The sequence below is a fragment of the Atheta coriaria genome, unplaced genomic scaffold (assembly GCF_025399875.1).
Source record: "Atheta coriaria isolate IRGN ID8LTWV9N9 unplaced genomic scaffold, Caltech_Dcor_3.1 hic_scaffold_3_pilon, whole genome shotgun sequence".
NCBI classification, from domain to species: domain Eukaryota; kingdom Metazoa; phylum Arthropoda; class Insecta; order Coleoptera; family Staphylinidae; genus Dalotia; species Dalotia coriaria.
Genome location: NW_027045445.1, coordinates 2,378,184 through 2,403,544, shown reverse-complemented (window position 1 = coordinate 2,403,544; position 25,361 = coordinate 2,378,184). Strand labels below are relative to the sequence as shown.

The following is a 25,361-nucleotide window of genomic DNA, read 5'->3' as shown; positions in this document are numbered from 1 at the left end:
TCAAATTGAAATTAAACCTAATCCTTGTTAACAAGAACATTGATAAATAAAAGAATAAAATTAATTAGACTATCTAACTATTTCTTGACATTCAATAAATATATTTTGCATATATTGAAGTTCAACATTGACATAAAATAATAAATTGAATAAGTAACACATCAATAATCTCAATCTGCTTATATACTGTTAGGTTTATCACACATTAATTTCTCAGAGTTATCAGTCTCCCAATAATCAAATCACCATTCCTTTGCACTCTCCTCCACCGCAGTTTCTGACTAGACCTCTTGCATCAACTAGTTAACAGCAAGTTTTTCAGCAAATTGGTTATACATTTAAAAATTGGTTCGTAATTGTTTCCCTTAAAATCGACTTGAAGACAGGATAGTATTATTGAAACATGACTTTGCGGCAAGTCCAGACCTCGTCAATTATTCGCAAGAATAATAAGTAGATAGTACATGCATTATTAATTATTATGTGTGGTAACTTTAAGCAGTGGTGTTGAGTCCACCCATGGACACACGTCCTCACATTCAGGAAATTTGGACAACTCAAAGTGGTCCTTCCTTCTGGGACTTGTGGGTGCAGAGATTGTTTGAATGGCGTGAAATCGTGGCACGCTAAGACAGTGCCGTAAACTTGGTACACTTCCTCCGTTTGCCATGCTAACACTCTGACCTATGCTATTCGAGTGTTTACCAAAGTTTTTACTATTTTTGCGGGAGCCTTTCCTGCCAGACACATCAAACATAGATAATTGAAACTGTGCCAATGTAGCCGACGAATTTGCTAAATTCTCTATGCACGGACAGGATGTGCTGGATGTACGCCACGCTTCGCTGCAATTATCCACATTTCCGTCAGCCGCATTGAGTGGACTGGCGTCGATATCCTCGAAATGTTTGTTGCTTCGTGAGCGTGTAGGTCCTGACTCTAGGTTCTCGTCGCTCGCAAATCGTAGACGCTTCGGTGATTCAAAGCTGGAGCAACGTGGTATCGGACTACGAACGATGCTGTTTTTGTTCTTGAGAGAACTGCGCGGTACGATGTGTCCGTTGTTGTCCAACAGCTTACAACGTCCGTGGGATCTGTCGCGGCGTCGTTCGCGCGCCTCTTTCCGGAGCAGTCGCATCCGCTCGTCCTCTCCAATGAGAAAATACGTTTGTAGATCGCCCTTGCCTTTCATGCTGACCATGCCACGTTCGATCAGATTGTATCCGCCGAGCTTCGAGAGCAAATGTTGACATTGCTTGCTGCAGTGGATTTTTAACGCTGAAAAGCGATTGAAACAAAAATCAAATATATCGCAATTGTTTATGTCCGTGGTCAGCTTACATTCACCGGTCGATTCCATCCGGCTCGCTGTATTGACAGTGTCGCCGAACAAGCAATATCGGGGCATTTTTAACCCCACGACGCCGGCACAAACAGGTCCTGGAATCAGAACAACGTTAGGCATAAAATTTTCATACCCTACGCACAGATTTAAGAGGCGGAGAAAAGGGACAACTCATAAAAATGTTTTATCTAGTTTCTCGGGAGGTTTTCGTTCGTTTAAAAATACGCAGCTACAAAAAAAAGAAGGAACCGTAAAGGAACAAAAGATTTTACCAAAGGAAGCAAACAATGAGATCCGGAGACGTGGCAGCAAAGTACACATTAGGCCTTACCTGAATGTATTCCAATGCGGAGCATCAGCTTCTCGCCGGTGCGATGCCTGATCGTAAAATTCTTTACTTCCGACAGTAAATGCAAAGACATGGTCGCTATCTCCGCCGCGTGCTGGTCATCATTGCGAATCGGTAGACCACTTACCTTAAATAAAAAATCTAATAATGTACTCATTGAAGTAAAACAAACAAAACAATTTAACAAATGAATTTTTAGAAATTCTATACTACATACCACCATATATGCGTCACCAATGGTTTCAACTTTGTAAACATCATAATTCTCGATGATGGAATCGAAACATGTGTACAAATCGTTTAAAAAATCCACAACCTAAAACAAGCAGCGTATAAATCGTTAATGTTTCGATTCAGGCACATTCAGACTAATATGTATACGGTAAACAATCAGAGTGATGGAAACTATGTCAACAGATAGATACCAATTTCCACTTTCGAGATTTATTACCTCACGGCCAATATGGTGATCAATATCGAAATAATAAATACAGCATTATTTGTTTATGAATATATAGATACCTGCAGTGGTGTGCTCTCTGCTGACATTCTTGTGAATCCGACGATATCACTAAAATAGATTGTCACGCAGTCGAACCCCTCCGCTTCCACTTTGTTACCACGCTTCAACTGTTCGGCCACCGGACGTGGCAACATTTCGTACAGTAGAGCCTCTGCAACATACGCACATGTGGGTTGTTTAATCCTAATCAATTCAAGCCATTTGCATGTCATTGCAAATGCGGCATGCAATTAATTTTGTACTCCCAACCCGATCACGCACAGACCTGTCTTCTTCTTTTCCTCCTGTAGTTGGTCTGTTCGTTCATCTACTAAAGCCTCTAAATTGTTGGCGTATTTCTCCATCATGGCCATCATATTGTCAAAAATGTTTGGTTTCCTAATAAAACACAAGATTTATTTTCACCCAAGAATGCATTGTCCAGTTACATTAAAACTTTGCAATTTAGGAATCTATTTCCAGGCCACTTTGCTCAACATATAACTTTGCACACTCACATTCCCTTACGCAGTGGTCGAAGTTTGGTCCGAATGCTCTTGAAGTCAGGGCGTTCGTCTGGACTTTCGTGCCAACATTCCTTCAGGCAGTCCAGCACATAATCGAAACTGTGCTCGAGCGATTCCAGTGGCGGCCTGCAAAACCCACAAACACACTTCGCATCATTCGCATTCCACGCGACGTTGAGTACACATTTTTACAACTATGCCTCATTGCAAATTAGCATACTTATGAAAGGGTCCCGGAAAGCAATTGAGCGGACTTAATGATAGCAGCGAGCAACTAACTTACCTAAACGGTGGACAGCCGGGTGGGCAATGTATGACACGATTCAGTATTTCGGCTGCTGATAGTGGGGTCTCACCGAAAGGTCCGTGTCTGCTATGGAGCTCATACAGGATTATACCAAACGAGTAAACGTCGCCTTTCTGGGTGCCCAATGGTGGATCCTTTGAGATGTACGAATCTGTTTCCCGGAGAAGCTCAGGTGCACGATACAATAATGCTTAAACCATAAACACTCACATTACACCTTACTTCATGCCATCTCTATCGTGGTATGTTATAATTTTGCAAATTAAAATTCATTTCACAGTAAATTCCAGACAATGTCGCTTTCCGGATGATTGAATTTAAGATTTAAGCTCTGAAGCGGTATCCCGTTGAAAATGCGGTGACTGTGGCGGTATTAAATCCGCATGTTTTATGCCTTCGAGCACGCGGTATTTAGATGCCGCGAGGATATAAATCCTTCCGATCCTCGCTAGGCGTTGAACCAAGCGGCTTTAAAATTTATCTCGGCCCGCAGCTCGACGCCACTCGTTTCGCACCTTTGCTGTGAGAACATATTGCGAACACATTACGCATCGTGCAAGGTTGCGTAAATCAACGCAACGCTTTTTCAAACACTTTGCGAAAGGGCCGCGGAGGCGGCGACGTGCCGCTTGTTTGCACAACGCGTGTGCGTCCGCTTACACTAGGTGATTTACAGTTTACGCTGGGGGCGGGCAAGCGCGATTGCGGAAGGCAGAAACTTCCGAGCGTCGAGTTTTAATTGCTCTTATGTTTTATTTAATTGAGCTTGTTCCAGGTGCGCATATTCTATATAAATTTTCATAATGAATATTTTCAACACCATGCAAAAAAAATTAGAATTAATTTTATAACCGAATAAAACAAAATAAAAATTAAAAAGCAATTTAAATAATTTCAATATAAAGCAAAAGTTTGTTAAAGAATTGAACAAAAGTATAAAACTCATTACGTACTGCGGCATTTTTCCAATATCCTGCTGGAATCCTTCAAGGAATGATCTTCGGCTCCTCGCTTGAATTCCCGGAGACCAAAATCGGCCAATTTGACAACCCAACGTGAATCCACCAGACAATTCGCTGTATGTAGAGCGCCGTGAAATCGCACGGGCGAGTCATGCAAATAAATCATCCCCTGGAATTAATTAATTCGTTAAAATTAAGTCACACGCGCAAACGTGCTCTTTTCGTATTTGTTCCTCTTATTTATTCAGTAATCTCACCAACTACCTTGTTTAAAAAACAAGACAGGAGATAATGAAATTTGAATTAATTGTGCCACGATTAATATGAGGAAATTGTCTACTTTGTAGAGTAATTGCGTGGAAGCGTCATGATGTCATATAGAAACTTAATTAACGACCTAATCTGCGCGAAGGCGTGTTGGCACCGAAATATGAAGCAGTAAACTCTGTACAATCACAAGCACACACACATATACACAAGTATACAAGAGGATAGATAACAATTTGTGCGTATTAAGGTTTTTACACACGTTCGTTTCCTTATTTCATTCATTTCGCTCTTGTGTATAGTCAGTGTCGTCCGAGGGTGTCATATAGCTTTTTGTATTCAACGCGACCGCCGGCCGGCGCGTAAGATTAATGGCTAATGTACGTGCGTTTAAAAGAGCGACGAAGAATATGTGCGAATTTAATAAGCATTTGGGCGTGAGGCATGGGTAACGGAACTGATCTACGCCACACAAATACAGCGCGGTCGAGTCGGGTCGTTTCAGGGCAAGGTTAAACGAAATGAAGGAAACGAGCAAGACTGGTAATAAAAGTAATGGAATCAATAAGGTTTTCTCTCGGAGCGAGTGTCATTTGCGGGGAGGACTTTTAAAGACACAATTGGCCAATATAAAAAGTAATATGGTCCTAATGTCACCACAAATGTAGTCAGTTTATATTTTAATGGCTGTTTTCATATCTAACTAATGATGCGGCATTTGTATTGTAATAGAAAAGTCTTTTGCGACATTATTCGTATTAGCAACAGGATGAGAGCGTAGGGTGACTCACACTTCCATCCCTCTTATTTTACAGGTACCCACAGTTCGCATCGCCTACCCACACTCCTTTTTGCCGGTCGCCGGCAGGTATAAAAGGCGAGCGCATAGGGCGCCCTGCGCTCAGTCGTGTCTAGGTCGTCCAGCAGTCAACTCTGTGGTAGAGGGGGGGCTCTTTACTCCTAGGTCTGTCTAAGAAAAAGTTTGGACCAAAGGTTGGGAATTTCCCCAGCCCCTATTGCAATACTGCGCGCCCTCTAATAATATTCCCCCTGATTAATTTTATAAGCGTAAAGTTATTTCAGAACATTTAATATCACATGGTGTTATGATTTATAATTTTATTATCCGCACGTAAACCGCAGCGTTTGCGGTTATAAGCCAACACGTTTGCCGTCCCTGTTCGGGATGCAATAAAGTAAAGCAATTAAAACACTCCAACTCACCCGCAATATGTCGCCGACCAAGGACGCGATGAACATGCTGTCCAACTTCACGTCTTCATTTTCCAATATGTCCTAAAGTTTATATAGCAGTTTGATTGTCAACAAATTTAATTAAATGCAGAGTGTTACCTTTAAACTGCCTCTTGTGCAATATTCAGTCACGATGCAAATATTTGGTGGTTCTGTACATGCCCCAATAAATGCATTTAAATTGTCATGTCGCAAATCACGCATCTGAAAATTAACATCGCATTTGTTTATATGATCTATTTTTATGTTGATTGTTTACCATTTTAAGTTCCTTTTTCATTTCACGTGTAATATCAATTGACTTCTTGTGAATCCTCTTGATGGCGAAGACGCGCACCTTATAAATGCCAATTTGTGTGAAAATGCTTGAATAACGGAAGTCAAAATCAGCATTCGAATTTATTGATCCTTGACTCGTCCGTAAAGGATGCAGCGCCTTAACAAAATATAGCGTGATTAACAAATTATTCCGACCAGCTTAATGTAATTGTAATTTTTGCATCATTTGCAAATTCACTTCACTTATAATATCACATTGCGTTTTAAATTACTTTTATTATCTTGCACTAACATTCACGTTATTATAACGCTTGTTTTCGTGTTTGAATAAAGTTTCATTTAACTTTCATAACAGCGTTTGCTCATTTTAATTAATCATATTCTTTTTTGTCGGCGAATTCTACTTTCTACTTTTTTGAATTCTTGCACGCTGAATTCTGAGCTCGTTATAACTTGATTAGCATTCATTGTAAGGTCTTCCACACTCACCCTAGTAACTTTGGGGCCGAGACCATTTGCGTTGGGTTCGCCGTTGATTTGTATATCGCGAAAGTCGACTTTCCACAGTAAACTGTCCAGCTCCTGTTCGTAGCGCCAGTTGCGGTAGAAAATCAGCCCGATGACGGCGACCACCAGCAGCATGCCGCCGGCGACGCCGTAAATTATTTCAAGCGTATACGCTGTGCGGACATTAATGGGACATCGTTAGCACTTGATTTTTCTCATATTTCTTTTATTCGCAGACGTTTTCCGGAAGATAACATCAAAAGTGTACTTACATATGCATTTTTCACCTCGAAAACCACACGGTGGCACTGCAATAGGGGGTTTACCATTCATCCAATCGATTTTATCATTCAATTGCAAAAACTGTAAGAATAAAGTTTCAATATTATTATTAGACTTTTGCAACTTATTTGAACAGGTGAATAATAGTACTTTTAAATGGGTATAAATAAAATAAAAAAACAGTTTAATTCCTTTATGAATATTTTCGATTTTATTATTACATTGTGTTTCGTTTTCTTTATTCGTGTTTTATGCATGGATGAGCTTTAGTAATGCAACATCCGATCTGTATTCTGCATTTCTGAAGTGCAAACTATCGAATCTCTTTGAGAATATCTTCCAGTTTCGAACGACAGTCAGAGATAACATGATGCACACAGTCGTCGGCATAATTCTTGATCTCGATCGCTTTCAGATGCCCGCCTTTGTGCGCCTGGAATGCTTCCAGCAATTGAATTTTCAATGGATATACGTCGTTGGTTATAATATTTTTTGTGCACGTTAGTGTAAGAAGTCCTAAAAATACATCATGCAATAATTCATTTTGCTTAGTTTAGGAAACATTCGCATTACCATTCTTTTTAGTGCAATTGGACAATTGCTCCATCAATTTCTGTCCCTTTTCAGCAGCGTTACCAGCAATTTCATTCACGTGCTCTGAACTAGTTTTAATATCCTTCTTTACTTTTAGATTGCATCCACTCATCGACTTGGCCGAATCTTCCATTAACTTCTTGATGGTATCACCCAGAGCAGATTTTATTTGCACAGAGTTCTCGTTCTCCATCATGAGCATTTCTGAAATAGCTCAATACGTGAACGGTGTGACCCTTTTCCGGATTACGCGTGAAAATGCAAATGAGGTGTTAACTTTGATTAAAACATAATTAAAACGAAATGGAGTGAAAGTAAATTACTCAGTAGAGCGTTTTCCTCCATCATCTGGAGCATTTCCTCCCCGCGGTGGACCATCCGAGCGACGTCCTCCACCACTGCCTGATTGGTTGATTTACCCTCTACCTTTATCATATCCTTGAACTCAATGAAGATCTCATCAACAGTCTTTAGCACACCGGTAAGCTCCTGCTTGGTGGGTACACCAGGGATGTTTAGAAGCACTGGAGGAGGCGGACCACTCAAAACATACTTTCAAGGCAAACCAAAACAAAACATAAATTATTTTGGAGCTATATCTACTAAATATCAACATTCAAGGCAGTCAATAATGTATTGTTATCATTGAGGATTAGATTGTATTCTCGGTTTGATATTATCAACCGAGACGGCGTTACTTAACAGCCATTGGATATTCAGGTCGGGGAGAAGCTGGAATAACAATTTGGCAGATAAGCTATAAGCAAATATGTACTTACCCCAAACAATACTGCGGTAAGCACCAACACGGAAGACATTATTGTGTAACGCATTGTACTAAAGATATTCAGATGTAAAGATTTATTTCACGTATAAAACGCTGGAATTGCTGCGTAGCCCCGGGAATAATTTATATGGACATAAAATAAATGAACACTTTCGAGTACGCAAAGTGGTACTAAACGTATTCAATAAACAAAAAGCCGTATACTGCAAAAATATTAATTGAATTGCGTTTATAATCGCCATAGGTCAGCAGTTTCAAATGTAGGCGCACACAAATTTGTTTATTCAGTCGTTTTGCGATTATTTTACGAAATTTTAATTTCGCAATTATAATTGATTTAATATAGTCGATAGCAACTGCAATAAATTCAAAATCTGCATCGGAAAAGCTGCGCTCAGCATTAATATCGCAATCTAAATACTAGCTTTTTAAATATTTGCGCAGTAATGATGTAATATGCAAATTGCATAAAAATGTTTTCATGAAATTGCATTTGTCTTAATTTTAATTGGTGCAAAAAACAAAAAGTAGTTCCACACGACTTACCGGCAATTTCGAATCCTTTGAGCGAAGTGCAAACACGCCGACCGGGTATAAACCATAACCGGCGTTAGCAGTGCCGCCGCTGTTGCCACCTCCGACGCCGCCGCCGGTCTCGCCTTTGTCCGCCTCCACGTGCAACCTCTTCCTGGCAATCAGCGTGTAGTTGCCCTCGGCGTCTCCGTTCTCATCCATGTATACCATGTATCTATGTAATAACACACGCGCAGCATGGAATTAATTAAATCTCAAATATGAAGATAAGTTGGTATCATCTAGATTTTATATTTTCCAAGCCGAGAATGAAACAAAATATATGTTTTTAGATTACAGCGTTATGAAATAAAAAAAGTTGCCACAGAAATGTAATTTTAAATACAGATTTCCCGGAATGTTACGATACTTTAATTAAAAAAATATGACATCAAAGCCACTCACCCCATCGCGCTCTTGTAGTGGGTTCCCTTGATGCAATTAATAATAGCACTGCCGTTGCGCGTGTCACCGCCTTCATCTAAAATCTGCATCAAAGCTCTGGCGTATAAGTGAACAGCGTCGTACAAATATGCTGCCCCCGATACAATCTGTCAGAGAATTGATATTATCAACAAAAACTCAACGTAACAGCACCTTTCACATCTTTGTAGGTATTTTGCAGTAAGCTATCTTAAAGACTATATAAACTTTGCGCATAAATATAAAACAAAGAATAAACCTCGTCTTGAACGTTTCGTCAAACTGCAAAGCATAAAAAACATCTATGAAACAATTTTATGCGCAATTTCATTCTACGAATAATTTATTTACCGTTGTTCACTTTTGGAAAACGTGCAAGACGAGGTCATGTTTAACAATTACTCGTAAAGCTCTTCTTGCCCTTTTTCCGGGCCGATTTTTACTAGTTCAGCTTTTTCTGTTGGAGGGTCGAAAGAAATGTGCATAAAGTAAAATAAAGCGCTTACGATTTTGCCGGCGGTGACGTTCAGGTGATTCAGCGGATTCGAGAAATTGAACGGCGGTTTCTCCAAATAGGTATTCACTTGCACAGTAAAATTCTCAAAACCGACAGGACTCGACGGCACGACGCCCAAGTAATGACGGAATGCTTGCTGCGCCGAAGGGTCGGCTTCTTCTGTGAGGAAGCCTTGAAGATACGTTGCTGGATTCTTTTCGTTGTATTCATCTATGTCTACGCCGACAACAAAATATTCGCCTAGCAATGCAAACAATCAAGAAGGTAACATGTGAGTAATAGAAAATCTAGAAAAAATGTGTATTTTAACATTTTCCGGCAAACAGAAAATTTCTTGAAAGACTTGTTACTCAAGTGCAAGATGTGTGCACACAAAGTGCTCTGCGGTTTTCTGCTAACGCAAAAAGACGACGTTGGAACATCCTTCGGGATTTTTCTAAAATCTCCTACATACACAGACCACTAAACCGTATGTTACGTTTACTTCCTTTTATACAGGATCATCATTTACTTTTCTCGTCAAATTTTCCGAGAAATTAAATTGTTTTCGTTTGAGAATATTCGTTACATTTGATGTGTAAAGAAAATCTTATATAAAGGGACTTTGTGCATTTTTTGTTGTTTTGTATCGCAGATAAGCGACAGTGATGAAACGTCCTCCCGGCGCATATATTGTATGCAAAAACATCGTTATTCTCAAATGTGTGCACGTTCCAACACCCAAATCGTACCGAAATAATAGAATAAGCAAGCGAGCCAACATTTTTTATCGTTCTAAGCTGCTTACGCCAGAGACACGACAAAACGACCCACTTGTCACTGACTTTCTGACCCACCCTCTCGAAACGCATCGCAGAAGATGCAGTGGAATGCTCCTCTGCTTTTCTTATTGTTTGTTTTCTTGACGTGAATATAGGACACGAATGGGTTTCCTGCTGCGGTCTGGTATCGCGTAAATACATGAAACGGAGTGCTTTGTGTCGTCCGAAAGTAGAAACTTTCCTAGAGGGCCAATGGAACTTGTGATATTAGTTTGCACTTACTGGATGAATATTCAGAGCGTCTCGCGACAGTCTCTGATCTTGTCGGGGAATCTACATTTCCACTAGGGGTAAGTATCGCTTGATTGTTTGCGTCTGGTGTTTGTTTGGGCGTGAACTTTTGTGCGTCGACGACGGATTCGGGGACGCTTAAACATTTTTGATTGATTGCAGTGCAATGCAAACATGATCGAAATGTTTTGGGCATGAATGTCACGCAGCTCGTTTGATGGAGTACGCAAAATGTTTCATCTTTAATATATGTAAATCATGCGTCGATTAGAAGTTGGATATGGATGGAGGTTGATAAAGGCCATAGGCCATTTTCGGAATTTACGCACAGTTTCAAAAGCGTAATTAAACTGTTAAAGGGAGTTTCTATACGTATTCTATCAGCGTATATTCTATCTGAAAAGCTGATGGATTTATGGCTCCAATAAAGAAATATTCTTAGATTTTCTCAAGGGAGATAAAACACACATTTAAATATGTATGATTCAATGATTGCGCAATTTCATTCATATTCATGACCAACGCTTGTTTATGTCTTCCGTAGACAAGCAATTCCAAACAAGCGCCCGACCCAGACAATAGATCGTTCACGCGTCGAATGGCCAAATAGCGAAATTCCTAAATAGCGAAATATCGAAATAGGCCATATGTGCGAATTGGTGTGCGAGTTGGACTGGAAGCGAAATGACTTGCACGCTCACGTTCGACCACAATGATACAATGCCGATACGTTTGCAGAATCCTCACCGAGGTGCAATCGGGTTTCCCGTCTGCGCTCACAACCAGAGTAGGGAAACCGTTGACAGTAACCATCGACACAATGAACTATTGGCTAGATGATATATTTTCCCGGGGTTTATTTTCATCTGCCTTCTTTATATCTCTTCCTCTGATACCTCCTTTTCACCGCGAAGCTGTGCCCTTTTATTCTTTTGTATAATTCTGCTTGCTGCTCCACTAATCGGCTATGATGACTGAAAATGTATCATGATAATAATAAGACGTTTAAAGAACTGCTACTCATTCTTTTAAATTAAACGACTTTTAACCGTTGACAGCCCCTTAGATAAATTCATTTCTTCCTGTCACCACCTTCAATGCATAATTGCTTGAATTAAGAATATATTAAAATAAATTCTGCGTTGCTTTTCACTCCGTACTGATTACGCGTAAGGTCCTTATCCTTCATTTCATTTCGCGCACAGACGCTTTGCACTCGTTTTCGATGCGGATTTCATTTGCGCCTTAACGTAATCCAATTATATGCCCGGTTAATCTGATGAAAGAGCGCAGCCTTCAATAAGCTTTAAACTTTTTTCGCTTGCATTTCGACTTCTTTTCCGCGCCCGCTGGTTTATCTGTTTGGGTTATTTCCCGAACCACACAACTTCCGCGCTTGTTCAGCCCTCAGGACCAGCTTCTATGCAAACAGATGTGCTATGCGGATATCTTGAATAACAATAGGCATTAACTTCTTAAAGAATATTTATATTCGTTTGTGAGGGAAAAATTTCGCACGCAAGAATGAAGCTAAAACTTTTCAATTTCTTAACTTTTTTTTCTTCGCTGTTTATCTTGTAAACGAATACCGACCGGTTGAACGCGTCTGGATCTTCGAGTAAATCTCATGCAAATTCCTGCGTTTTTAAAATTCAACTTTAAAAGTTGGAGTCTTTTAAACTCTGATATTGTCTTTATTTTTTTAGCTAAAATTAATTGCAATACCTAGAAAATTGCGATTATTTCGTAAACTAGGTATATGAGACAGAAAGACACGGATTGTAAATTATTAATCAACGGCAATTTTTTAGAAGATAAAATATTTAAATCGGATATTAAAGATTAAAAAAAATATTCATAACGAAAAGTGCATAGATCTACTAGTATTCCATCTAGTAACGGAATAAAGTTTGTATTCCTCAACGTGCTATACGCAGCTCGTAAATAGCTTTAAGCGGTCGTTAACACCTTTATATCCTGAGACAATTCGATGATTAATCGACTTAACTTCGGACTAATTCCACTCACCCTTCTCAAACAGTTTCCGCTTCTCCATCGCAACCATAAACTCCAAGTGTTCGTAATGATGGCCCAGGATGACGTAAACTGTAAAACGAACAAAAAGCGGCATAAATAACGCACCAAAGAGGGGGTGCAAAGTTTTGTTCTTGAGTTTTATAGAAATTCCCAAAGATATACGATCAATTTATGTTCGGCAACGAGCAGAAGGATTGTTTTTACTGAGTACATTGAAAGACGATCCATATCATCTGCTCCAACATTCCCATATAGTTTTATGATACCTATACCTACTTATTGATATTTTTATTTTACGGAAACTTAAAATTTCTTTACATTTTTCGTTGTAGTTATTGGTTAGTACTTTAATGCTACTTTCTGATAGCTATTAAATTGGTTTCCTGTTTTTATTTTTTCCACACGAAACTGTCAACGTTGTCGTCGGATTTGTGATTTATGTTTTCTTGCCCTTGTTTTTCACTGAAGCTGTCAATACAATTCCTAATCCGAAAGTAATGAATCATGCTGCTAGCGATAACAGCTACTAGAAAAATGTTGTCTACATATGAGTTTTTATTAACTTACTTCGTGTATCTTTATAAGTTTCTTCTACCAGCTGATGGAAGGGATTTTCCATGTTATATCCATTGACATGCATGTACGATTGACTCCAGGATCTGCTTGCAACAACATTCACACCAGCCGCCGATAAATATTGGGGAATCACTCGTGCAATATTGCCGTATTCAAAATCGGATGGGTTTGGTGAATTCAAATAGAGTAGCACCACCTGTCAAACATAAAAATGTAATGCATTAATCAAATTAATAAACGGGAGTAAGCAGGAAGCAGTTTGTAGCATAGGAAGTATTGAAATGCGAAAAATTCAGAATGGGCGCGATGCCAATCGACGCTTCTTGGATATTGTAACCAGAGTAATACTATAGTGCAACCCCTCAAATTACCCACTTCGTTAATTCTAACTGGTACAATGTTACAATATGAATATGGGATGCAAATATAATTTATAGACTTGTTTTTTTGTCACCAGCTAAAGCATAAGACAATCCTTTTTGCTGCTTGTTTTCCATGCCGTTTCCAGTCATAGTGACTATCCTGATTGAAAAACTAAAACGACAAGAATGTAATGTTACCCGCTAACACAAAAGATTTTGCTACGACTGTGATATTTCTAAGAAACGATGCGAATAAATTTGCAAGAAGTCCGATTTTTTTCATTCCCAGACTCCTTTTTGACTTTGCAAATTAGAATCTGGTGTTTTCACATTAGATTTATTTATGGCCTGCTTAAAGCAGCTCTTTTCGAATTTCCAGCTTATGAACCAGTGGCACGGAACAAGCGTGAATGAAACAACACTGAGATGAATGAACTTTCGCAAACAAAGCATAAATTTTATTCGGGAATGTTTGGGCGATTCAAGGCCAAGGGTAGAAGGGCATAAAGGCACAAGGGCACAGGGACACGCACGAATAAATATGAAAATGCGACATAAAACACTAAAACTTACACTCGTCCAGTTGAAGTATGTGAGCACAGATGCAACCGACTTGGAGATTTGCGTGATCGGTGGTCGCGTTCGTGCGAAAGTCGGATATTTGCTCTTGTCCGAAGTTTCGTTGACCGTGCAAAACTGCAATGTCACAAAAAAGGCACAAATGTTAATCACCCATTTGTGTGTTGTGCTCATATTACCGTTGAACATAATAAAACAAATATGTATTTAATGACTTCTGCCTGCGAACGAATGCAAATGAAACGCGATAAATCAAGTGTCACAATAAAATGAACAACGCAAATAATACAAATGCGAGTCGTACGCGGAAAAGAACGATGCGCAACAAAATGATGGATAATTAATTGCTGAAGTAGCGCAACATGAAGCTTTCAATTGGATTAAAATGGTGCGCAATCTTTTCGGAAATTTACTAATTCATATTTTATTTGCTTGGTGTTGGTAGACTAGATTCATATTTATGAATATTTTATATGTAAAGCATATCAGGAAAGAATTTACTTCTTAAAGTCTCAGTCAATTATTTTCCTCGTGCAACTTAAGTCGCTCTCAGTTTGCGTATTTCTGCATCGATTGTTTCAAAATAAAATAAAATAAAACAAACAATACCTTCGATTGGTTTTAAAATTTATTATCGTTGTTTGCATCATTGCTGAACAATAGATTGTTTATAACGCTACATTTAATCCTTGAAAGCTAAGCGTTGGCAATTTAGAGCGATTTTTGTGCCAGAAAACTTTATATTTCACGTAAAAAAGTAATTTTCATGAAAAATGTATCTAAGCAATATTTATTTAGTTCCAGATAGCACAATCTGATTATTTTCGTAACATTCTTTACCAAGAAACATAGCGTAAAGTTACTTTGCTTCTAAAGGTTCTAAACATAGTCTTATTTAGTATTATGGTAGCTGCACTTGACGCTCGGTTTTAAAGTTCCCATTCGTAGTAAATTTGTGTCGCACGGGCTTGTGAACTTAGGGTGCGTTCGGGTAGTGAAACACTGTACACACATTGTGGTGAGGAATGAACTCAACGAACCCTCTGCTTGCCAAGTTCAATGGTTTCAACTAGTACGCTGATTATACGTTAACTTTAATGTTACACAAATTAGTCACATAACTCTACAAACAATTTGATTTTTTCTAGCTAAATTTTTGTTGATTTGATAGTGGTTTTGATAGTTGGTTTTAGTAGGTCAAATTTCATAAAATATTCAGTGATATAGATTTTCAATCAAATAACCCCGGATATGTCCCGATTTGTTGCTGGTTGTTCGAAAAAACGATCATGTTAGACACACATCATGATATTAAAGTAAATTTGTATTGTCCGGTCTTGACATGTGTTAATGCGAACATTGTGTTTGGAATTTCGTCCCTTCCACCTTTTAGCTTGAAATATATTACAATATCGCGTTTCGGAACAATCGCCACGTAGATGTGTCCACGTGCAACCTTCTTTTTGGCTGCTGCCCTGGCGAAACTTTCAAGTTGAAGGCAAAGTCAGACGCGTTGGGAAGTGGAGAAGTTAAGCATTGCGTGCACATAATGTGTTCTTATCGCCTTCGCCCCTTTATCGGCGGTCAGAAAAAGTGTATACGATGTACGAAAATGTACGAAATTACCGAATGGCATTCACGTTCTGAACGCCGAAGCTCGCTGTGAACGTGTGCCGAGTTCAAACTTCAACCCATAAAAACACCCCGTCGACAGGAGGGCAACTTTGAGGTTTTTAATGAACGTTTTTTTTATGATCGAGACGTTTCTATTCATCGCATTAATTCAACACTAAGTAAAAATGTCAAAGGTACAAGCGGAAATTTATATAAATTAATTTGTTCGAAATTATTGTAAAGGTAATTTTGCGAGCAAGTATTTTTTTATTATCAAAGTAGCAATTTCCAAACTTACGCTCGAATGAAATTAAACGAAAAGTGAAGCTGAGCATTGCAAATATCACGGGAGCAATGAAGAATTCAACCGTAGCATATTTGGGCACTTTATTGACGCTCAAACGCTGCGGCATTAATATTACATTCGGCGTGCGCTCATTGTCGACCCGTTGGAGGTCGGTGGCGGCATAATGGTCGCGCGCTGGGGCGCGTGCTGGTGGCGTTTAAACGGCACAACGAGAGAAAATCATCGACACGGCGATAACTCGATGGAATTATTACAAGGCGCGACGTGATTTATGTACGTGAACGAACGCAACAGATCATAAATTAGGTGATTTCGTTGATGACCACTTTTATTTGCGCTTGGACAACTTTCCCATGCGAGCTTTTTCTACTTCTACTTTGAGTTATCATTTGGAGTAGGAAAAAGTCAAAGATTTAATCTAAATGTATACGTATACGTCAACGTATAGAGTGTATTATGTTTCGTTCATGATATCAAATTCCAAGAATAAAAATAAAGTAAAAATAAAGAAAAACGGCGCCTTCACCATTTTTTGTTTCTTGTATAATACACTGTGGCAATTTAATAGAAAATAATGAAATATTTAATATTTACCATAAACCAATAATAAAGTACGCAGAATGCTAAACAAGCTTTATTACAAAAATACTTTTCCTCATAAACATATTGTCGTGTTCGCTTCTCTGAAGCAACTCTTCTCTGATATTTAATAATTCTAAAAAGTCAAGAATGTACGAGCAAAATACCAAGAAGTTAGTAAACACAGAAACAATATCAGCCGGTATATTTACTTCGTATTAAATAAATCCTTCGCATAGTAAACATATTTATTAAAATAAAAATTGTTTGATATTAAATATTTTCGTTGGAAATGCATGTAATACGAATATAATCACATACTTACATATGAAATCATTGGTAGGTTAAATGATGCAGCCATGTAAGCTTCATGCTCGCAGTATTCTTGAGGTCCAATGTAGACGGAGACGTTTTTCCTCCACAATTCTGCAGTTTGAGCAACGCTGATTTTTTCCTTGCCATAGGTCTCCGCGATGATGAACTCTAGTTTGTGACCACGGCGTCCTAGCTCGCCGGCGTTTACCTCTTCGACTGCGAGGGAAATTGCGCCGGAGATAGTGAGTCCATGCCGTTGGTATTCCTTGTCGTCGGGCAGACGTTGCGAGCCGGTGAGGTAACCCATTGTGAATACTTTGCATACTGAAGGGGCGATCAACGGGGTTAGAGTTATCAACTGGACCAGGATCCACATTTCACTGCGAATAGAAATAAAAATATTGTACATATTTATGTTTTAAAATACAATTTTGTTATTATATTGTAGTATATTTCCAAACGTAAGTTGATTACAGTTAAAATATTTGCGGTATAATGTTCCGGAAAATGTGAAACGCACACGTTTTCCATTTCGACATAAAACAAGCACTATTGTTTAATATACGAGTGCACGACCTAACGCGATCCTTCCTTTCTGCCGTTGCCCAATTCCGGCACGACTCTACGACGCATATACTCGTATGTGTTTCTTTATATCTTCGTTCGCTTTGCGGACGGTGCGAAACAGTCGCCGTTTTGTGTGGCGCTGTGAAGCATTTACATCCTGCTCTATAACATTCGCCATGTTTAAATAGAGACGGAAGCTCGCAAGCTTACATCACGACGTCGTTTCGAGTCACATTCGCAGATCTGATGTTTCATGCGTCGTGTCCTTCTTGCACACGCATTTGTCACTGGGATATAGCAATTCGTCAATGTTCACCGAGTTCTTTGTAATGTTCTGAGGCAATATACAACTACAACAGTAAAAAGTCTATTTTTATTATATATCAACTTTTGTGGTATTGTTTTTCTCACTGCGTTAATTATTACAAGAAACTTTATGATTTCTTTAATTCTGGTTCATAAAACAGCATAACGGATCCATCAAAAGTTCCAGACGTAACTACCCACTAGCTATTATTATTCCATTAGTGTCCAAACTGTGTGCCTCGATTGGTTTAATTCAGTTAACAGTTGCGTTTGGCGTTTTGACGTTTCCAAAGATTTTCACTTCCTGAATTGCGTCTAACTGAGATTTTGATTGATTTCATTTCAATAAGAAACCAGTTATGGAATCAATCAATCATTTCATACATTAATATACCACATCAAAGGTGGAGTTGCATAAAGAACTTTACTTATACAACACTTAGCTCACAGTATGAAACACCTTGAACGAAATATGTGGCCATAACATTCTTACGTCGTCACCGCCATCCGCAAACGGTTTCTTAATTGAGGGTACGCCAAGTAGCTATACTAGACTTGGGGTTTAACCCTTGTCTGGTAGTGGGTGCGCATTAGTTCTCGGAATGCGCGCCAGGACATTTTGCGCCGCCTTGTCGCTGACAAGACCTACCTCGGTGAAACGCAACAGGACACGTCGAGATTTCACTCAGATGCCCAGCAGGAGTGCACTTAATGCACCGTCATCAATACTTTTTTCCGTATATTTTCTTTTGGTACGATATAAGAAAGTAAAAACGTGTCAGCCACCCTCAAAGCAGGTTTGAATAAAGACAAAGATCAATTTTATAATTCAATGATGTAAAATCGAGAAAACAAACAAATCGTTAATAAACTCTCATAATAAAACCAAATGTGATTGAATTACAAACTCATCCCTTAGTCTCTTAAACCACAAATGGTTGGTTTGATTGTGAGTTCACTTTCCATGTGTTTCTTTTGTTTCCGTTTTATCACTCATGTATTTGGCGCGCGTGGAGCCTGCTTCAAAGTTCGTACAAAGTTCCTGCCAGTCTTCATCGGCGTATCGGCAAAACTCAACTTGCTGCCATTTTGCGTCAGAGACTTTTTACGACCTACAAATGTATCGTAAAACATCAACGACATCATCTTCCCTAGCGCCCTCGATAGGAGATGCGTGTCGTTTTTCATGACTAGAGAATAGGGTAGGTTGGGAGTTTGGTGTTTTTGTTTTCTTTGGGTTCATAGATAAATTCTTCAATGTGGTCAAAGTCTAAATCAATGAATGTAGGAAGTACGACAACGAAAAACTTTTCAAAATTGTGTTAAGACGGTTCTGTTTCGTTTTTCTTAACGCACGACCAGCCGTCAAACGATCGGTGAACAAAAAACACTGACCAAGACCAAGTTTCCAGTTTATTCACCCCGACATGTTGGGAAAATATTCTTCCGTTTTGCATCCAGCATCGCGCGAATAAAAGCAATCTGCATACGCTCTCATGTTCCGGCCTGAAAAGAAACATAAAAATCTAAGCAGGCGTGACACATGAACGAAGGGCGAGTCGTAAACGTCAGATTTTTCAAAGATATTCAAGGTCACATATATATTAGTCTCTGCCCTGCACGTTATAATATCATATAATGTAGGGGTTGCGTTGCAGGCGCGAATAAAGTTTCGTCCGGAACCTTGAAATCGTTTTATGGACGCGACATATAAATATTCCGAATGGGGGAATCGCGAAAACAAGCTAGTTTCGAAGATTAACGGATGTTCATAAACAATGCATAATTATTGGCTTGTTTTTTCTTTCCTCCGGGCAGAAAAAAAATTGTACTCTATCAATATGATAAACGTACAGGATTAGTTTTCAACAAAAAAAGCTTTTATCCCAAACAGCTAAATATTATCAATATTATACAATACTTGACCTTTTGCCAGAAAATACTCAGGATAGGTTAGCATCTGTGTCGGTAATATCTTCTTCTGTTTCATAGCGAGGCATATGTAATTAACGAACATAGTAATTTAAGCACATCCAAGATGTGTATATATTCAGTTAATACATGTGTCAAATCAACCTACTCGTATGTTACATAATATTGCACTTCGCAACGTTTCAAGAGGTAGTAATTCCTCAACACCAAAATTCCGAGACGAGAGAGCTTGGAATATGCGTTAAGCTCATTGTGGTCAATCGTGGTTCGCATTGCATCGGTTCAATTTCCTGTTTCCCATTGCGAGAATGCAGTTCCGATAATTTCAGCACTAACTACATTAATTACACGGTCATACTTTCAAATAGGAACATATTGATCGGAATTCCAAGCGAGATTATTTGACGTATAATGGATTCGATGAAGTTGCATACATAAATAATGCTTGGAAATGTTACATGCAACATGTTTCTCACTAAACATTTGTGTATCATGTTTAATCTCTTTGCGGAGCGCTATGTGATGCGTTTCATCTCTTTGTAGGCTTAGTATTCACCATACGGTGAATAATATTTGATGAGGGATAACATGTTACGTACAATGAAGTGCGTAACTTCGGTTTATTGGATGAAGTAGATGACTAATTGAGATATTTGCATTCAAATTTGAGATATTTGAATCCATTGCTTTTAGTTCAGAATTATATTAATTAAGCTGCTCGACTGTTAATTAGAAAACGTTAATCAGAAACACAAAACGAACACCCGCATAAAAGCCACTTTATAATTACGGTATATTTGGAACATGGGTATTATAACGAGAAAAAAAAAAACGAATTTAACGAAAAGTCGTATCAATTTACGAATCTAGCAAACGTTTTTGAAAACATTCGCAGTCAAAACACCCCCATGATATTTACGAATATGCGGGCGCGACATAAATAGATTACACGTTTTGTAATCGAGCTCGAGTTTTTCGCTGCTCTATTTTGCATTGTGGTGTTTGTCATGTGCTCGCACGTAATACGAATTTTAAAATCCACAGCCGCCGCTCACATGCTGCTGAATGTTATTGTATACAATTAGTGTAGTGCTGGAAGTAAGCACCGCGCATGGCTGAATTTTGTTCGGCTGTAAAACCTTTTATTGCACCGTGGATTTTTCGCTGCTGCGAAATAATCCTTGTGTGAACTGTAATCAAATTAAAAGAGACATTTACTTAACCATAAATAAATAGAAATTTTACAAGTGTGTTTAAGATTAATGACGTTTTAAATTTTGCCCTGAATTTGATATTTGAGTGTGCGAGCGGATGATTAATGAATTTATTCGATTTGTTTAGAGAGTAAAACGTAAAACAGTTAAAAACTCGTTCATCGATTTCCTCTGGCAATTCCACTATTCAGAATTGCCATTCTAAAGTAGCTAAAAAAGACTACAAACTAATGACGCAATTAAACTATTTTTAAGTACGTTGACGCCAAATTACAAAACAAAACAAAAAGTGTTTAATTTGAATCAAATTTTTTTGAGATGTACAATTCTGCTTATATTTTTTAATAATTTCTGGTTGTATCATTGCAATTCTATCAAAGCGGAAAACGCTAATGACGTATCGCTTTGCGTGAAATCAAACTTCACTCCGTGTTGATATCAAAATTGAACTGACAGTTCAGTTAGGGAATGGAAATTAATCCAATATACGTGGAAATGTATCGCATTGATTTATGATTACATTGGCCAGGTTGCAATTTTTTAGGGATTAAACACATTTTGATTGTAGTTTTTCATGCTTAACTAAAAAACTAAATAGTCTGCTGGAAGCAAGAAAAATAAAATTTTAATAAAAAGGTGCTTTGAATTCAATTGCCGTGTCGTCAAGTTGCAATTTCTATCTTCACGACCTAACACAATTGTTTCTCACAGTTCGTTCACACCTCTAACATTTACCTGCGTCTCTATAAATAATTTAGATAGTTAACTGAATTGAACAAGCGTTCGAAAATTTCATTAAATATGAAAATTCAGCTTCAGTTATGTATAATAATGGTTTAAATATTTAAACTAATATTTATCGGACCGAAAACATTTAAATTTCAATTAGTTTTTGACCATTTGCTTGTTATTAGTAAACTCGGATGCATACTGTGTGCATATGAGGTGCATACACCGCAAGCAATTTAATTAAATTCAGCAGTTTAATTTTGATTAATTGAGATGTGCGAGTCGGTTATAATTACGGAGTAAATTGAAACGTATTCGTCATGAATTTTGTTTGAAGCAGATAATTTGTACATGTGGCAAATTGTTCAAGAGTAGAAATTGACGTCTCGTTTTACGGCGTCGATTTTCATCGACGCGAAAAGAAAGGAAACGAGGAAGCGTCGAATCAAATTGACTAGATATATGGTAATGTTTAATTAAATCCGAACCTTTTCCGGTCGACATCTTTCGTTTTTCGCTCGCACGCTATCGTAATGTTTTAGATTTCATGCGGATGAAAATCGGATTAGCTCCTTTTAAAACTTTTTTTTGTCAATGATCAATTCCATATAATCTAAGTTTTAGTCGCCTTTTTTGCATTTCATATATCGAGTCCCGCTTTGAGCTGGCCGGACCAGTCTATTATTCCTACCTTCTATTCACTTTCTTCATTACATTTCATGATAACCAACAGACCGTTCGGACCGTTTTATTCGGATTGTTCAGATGGCTTCAATCGCTTTGGGCGGATCGTTTCGGCTCTGGCATTCTACGCAAACGTATGAACTGTTTCGTTGTTCATTCATGATATTTATATAAATATGAATGATTATTCAATAAAATAAATATTATTTTTATATCATAATTTGTTTAAACAGCCGGTATTAGAAAAATTACTTATGTTTAACAAAAAAATGTTTATAAAACTACAAGCTTCAATAAAAGTTAATTATTTTGATAAAATCTAAAGTAAAATAAATATCGTAATAAAACGCATGTTGACACATTTATTTAAATTAGAATGGCGAAATAATTTTCTCATCAAACCATGAAATGTCAAACGACATATTGCTACAGATAAATCAATTTTTTAACTCTAGAAACGTTAAATTTAAAATTAGTTTTTTTAGATTTAAACGTAGTATGTCGAAATCGATGAATTAAGCATGAGTAAATAAACTCAGAGGATATTATACTTAATGACAGGAAGTCAAATAACTCAAGGCAAATTTAATCCAATTCAAGTAAATATTAGAAACTGTAACTCACCTTTATTTTACATCCATACATTGAAAACAGTAACTTTTAAATGTTTGAAACACACGCCACTCAAAAGTTAAGTTTAAAGTTTATTGTCATTAATACTTTCGTTTTATGATTATCAAATTAAACTCATTCGTGAACGTTGGCCGCGTGTGTAGTGCCAATCGAACGGAAGCGCGCCTATTTTGTTTATCGTAACGGCATACTTTTTGCGAAATTATGCGATCTTACATTCAACACAATAAAACGCTATCAGTGACAAATTAAAATAAACAACATACGCACGGCGAAAAATTTGTGTGTATAAGCGTCGCGATACGTTAACCGGCGTACATATACTAATAATAAACGCACGCGGAAAACCGAGTGGATGCCGGAAAGGAAAACGTGGAAGACTGGAAACGCGAGCGCGAACGGTCAAAATCGCGCCGCGTTCGCACCGCGACTGAGCGCGCGTCACGACGGGCGAGCGTATAGCGTCGACTGTGTGGATTGTCCACGACTGATCTTCTGCTCTAGGTGACTCTAGGCAGATATTTGTTGCTACAATGTTTACTAACAAAATATCAACTCATTGATTTACAATACTACAGAGTTTAGAACGCAACATGTTTTAAGATTTAAATAACAAAGAGAGAATTGTCTGTAAAGATCAAACTTGTAACTTTTCTTGTTTTATTTGAGCTATTGTTGCGTGCCGGCAATTATGGTAATTTTTTGCTGAATAATTCTACATGAAATTTACTAATTTTATAATGAATATTTTATAGTAAGTGATTAATATATTTTTATATAATTCATAATATATATTGATTAGTAATATAATTGTTCACTATTGTTGAATTAAACATGCTACCAGACAAATGCATCCACTGTTGTTCACCTTTCCTCATTTGCATAATTGTAATTATGACATTGATGCACAGAATTCTATGATTGAAGTGCGCGCATATGAATATGAAGTGCATAATTTGCAAAATTTATTATTAAATGTTCAGAGGAGTAATTAGAGTTGTGATTAAACAGAAACGCAATTAAATTTTAACATTTGCTGAAAAAAGTTTCATGAATTTCGTCAAAATGTTTTCTAGATTAAATTCGGTCCACAACAATATTATTTTTAGCAAGTAATATAGAAATGCGATTTTCAAAAAGAATCACTGTAAATTGCTTTCATTGTATACTCAACGTTTCAAACAATCGAACATACTAAATATATGCAAGTATAAATAATCAATAAAGCACCTTTAAAACATTTCCTAATTTGAATTTATGCAAAAAAACTGCAAGAAAAATATTCAAATGAGGTGAATGTTCTCATACATCATACCTCATACATCATTTTCCAAACGCTATAGTTAGTTTTATAGGCCGCTGCCATTACGTGTTTAATGTATAGCTATAGTCGATGTTCGGTTTATGCGGACGAGCATGGTTTTCAGGATGTTCATGCACTCCTTTTCTTATAGTGGCATTAGATACAATTTATGACTTTGTACGTTCATAAATCATAGTGGTTATTTTAATTCAATGTTGATTGAAAACTGAAATAAGTCAAGAAAAGATTTAGTGATACTTTAACATAGGCAACTTTACAAAATACACAGACCAACATGAAGAAAACTGTTGTGGATAATATTTTCAAGGACAATTGAACGTTGAAAAGTGCCTATAGCACTTCCGTACAGATGGCTCTTCATGTTCCGATTTAGTATATTTCAAAGCATAGAAAGATGTTACAAGGTTGTGAATTCTATTTTGAATGTCATGAAGATCTTAAAACTTTGAATAGTAATTTCAAGGACAATTGAATGTTAAAAACTGTTTTAGAACCAACGTACAGATGGCAGGCTATGTTCGAATTTGGTATATTTCAGGCCATCGAAACATGTTTGAACATGTTCACCACGTTTTGTTTTGAATGTGATGACGGTCACGACTGTCATTGATATCAGCAGTTCTAAAGAAACTTCTATAAAATATAAATATTATTGAAAAATACTGCAATACAATCACATAATTTTGTAAGACATCTTAATAACTATCAATATGATTAATGTGTTGACTGAATAATTAATTAGAATTATCATGTATCTAATTATATAAATTACTCCATCAATTCTAGGCGGATATGTTACGAATTCTGAAAACGTTATGTTATCAACTTAAATTTGTTTTTCGTAGACACAATAACACACCAAACTAACCATTTTCTATATAATTATTTATTTAATTACGCGATTAATAAATTATAAGGCACGACTTCATGGGTAATCACCAGGATAAACAGTTCTTTGCCTCAGTTTAATATGATCGTGGTATTGACCAACGTGTCAAAATGCCTTATTTTTTTGTTTCTCTTAATTCACATAAAAGAAGTAATGCTACTAAATCCTTTATTTTTACCTCAATCAC

At 37.5% G+C, this 25,361-nt stretch overlaps 2 protein-coding genes across 4 annotated transcripts; both read right to left on the bottom strand.

Moving 5' to 3' along the window:
* Positions 1 to 90: 90 nt before the first annotated feature.
* Positions 91 to 23,377, bottom strand: LOC135789854 (guanylate cyclase 32E). Of its 3 annotated transcripts, XM_065299916.1 has the most exons (23): positions 22,953 to 23,377; positions 19,165 to 19,275; positions 16,907 to 17,276; positions 14,076 to 14,198; positions 13,132 to 13,336; positions 12,556 to 12,633; positions 9,465 to 9,715; positions 8,941 to 9,086; positions 8,509 to 8,710; positions 6,572 to 6,662; positions 6,282 to 6,472; positions 5,773 to 5,949; positions 5,613 to 5,717; positions 5,484 to 5,555; positions 3,984 to 4,161; positions 3,007 to 3,220; positions 2,715 to 2,849; positions 2,483 to 2,595; positions 2,217 to 2,368; positions 1,912 to 2,010; positions 1,677 to 1,821; positions 1,342 to 1,440; positions 91 to 1,278 (listed from the first exon to the last, which is right to left on the bottom strand). In XM_065299916.1, exons 2-23 carry the CDS (start codon positions 19,224 to 19,226, stop codon positions 473 to 475), a joined length of 4,014 nt encoding a protein of 1,337 aa, XP_065155988.1. In that variant the 5' UTR covers positions 19,227 to 19,275; positions 22,953 to 23,377; the 3' UTR covers positions 91 to 472. The 3 variants fall into 3 exon arrangements, with proteins under 3 accessions (XP_065155988.1, XP_065155990.1, XP_065155989.1); XM_065299918.1 differs by lacking the exon at positions 14,076 to 14,198; XM_065299917.1 differs by lacking the exon at positions 19,165 to 19,275.
* On the bottom strand, positions 6,779 to 8,138 carry LOC135789857 (uncharacterized). Its single transcript, XM_065299922.1, has 4 exons — positions 7,955 to 8,138; positions 7,499 to 7,727; positions 7,155 to 7,379; positions 6,779 to 7,097 (listed from the first exon to the last, which is right to left on the bottom strand). Exons 1-4 carry the CDS (start codon positions 8,006 to 8,008, stop codon positions 6,895 to 6,897), a joined length of 711 nt encoding a protein of 236 aa, XP_065155994.1. The 5' UTR covers positions 8,009 to 8,138; the 3' UTR covers positions 6,779 to 6,894.
* Positions 23,378 to 25,361: the final 1,984 nt, after the last annotated feature.

Excerpts from the sequence above, each read along its gene's own strand:
- LOC135789857 (XM_065299922.1), bottom strand. The coding sequence starts at position 8,008 with ATGCGTTACACAATAATGTCTTCCGTGTTGGTGCTTACCGCAGTATTG. Across the intron at positions 7,728-7,954 it reads TTACCGCAGTATTGTTTGGG|TATGTTTTGAGTGGTCCGCC; the intron begins GTAAGTACATAT and ends TTGCCTTGAAAG. Across the intron at positions 7,380-7,498 it reads GGAGGAAAACGCTCTACTGA|AAATGCTCATGATGGAGAAC; the intron begins GTAATTTACTTT and ends GAGCTATTTCAG.
- LOC135789854 (XM_065299916.1), bottom strand. The coding sequence starts at position 19,226 with ATGCAAAACGGAAGAATATTTTCCCAACATGTCGGGGTGAATAAACTG. Across the intron at positions 2,850-3,006 it reads CCCGGCTGTCCACCGTTTAG|GCCGCCACTGGAATCGCTCG; the intron begins GTAAGTTAGTTG and ends TGGGTTTTGCAG. Across the intron at positions 2,596-2,714 it reads CGACCACTGCGTAAGGGAAT|GAAACCAAACATTTTTGACA; the intron begins GTGAGTGTGCAA and ends GTGTTTTATTAG.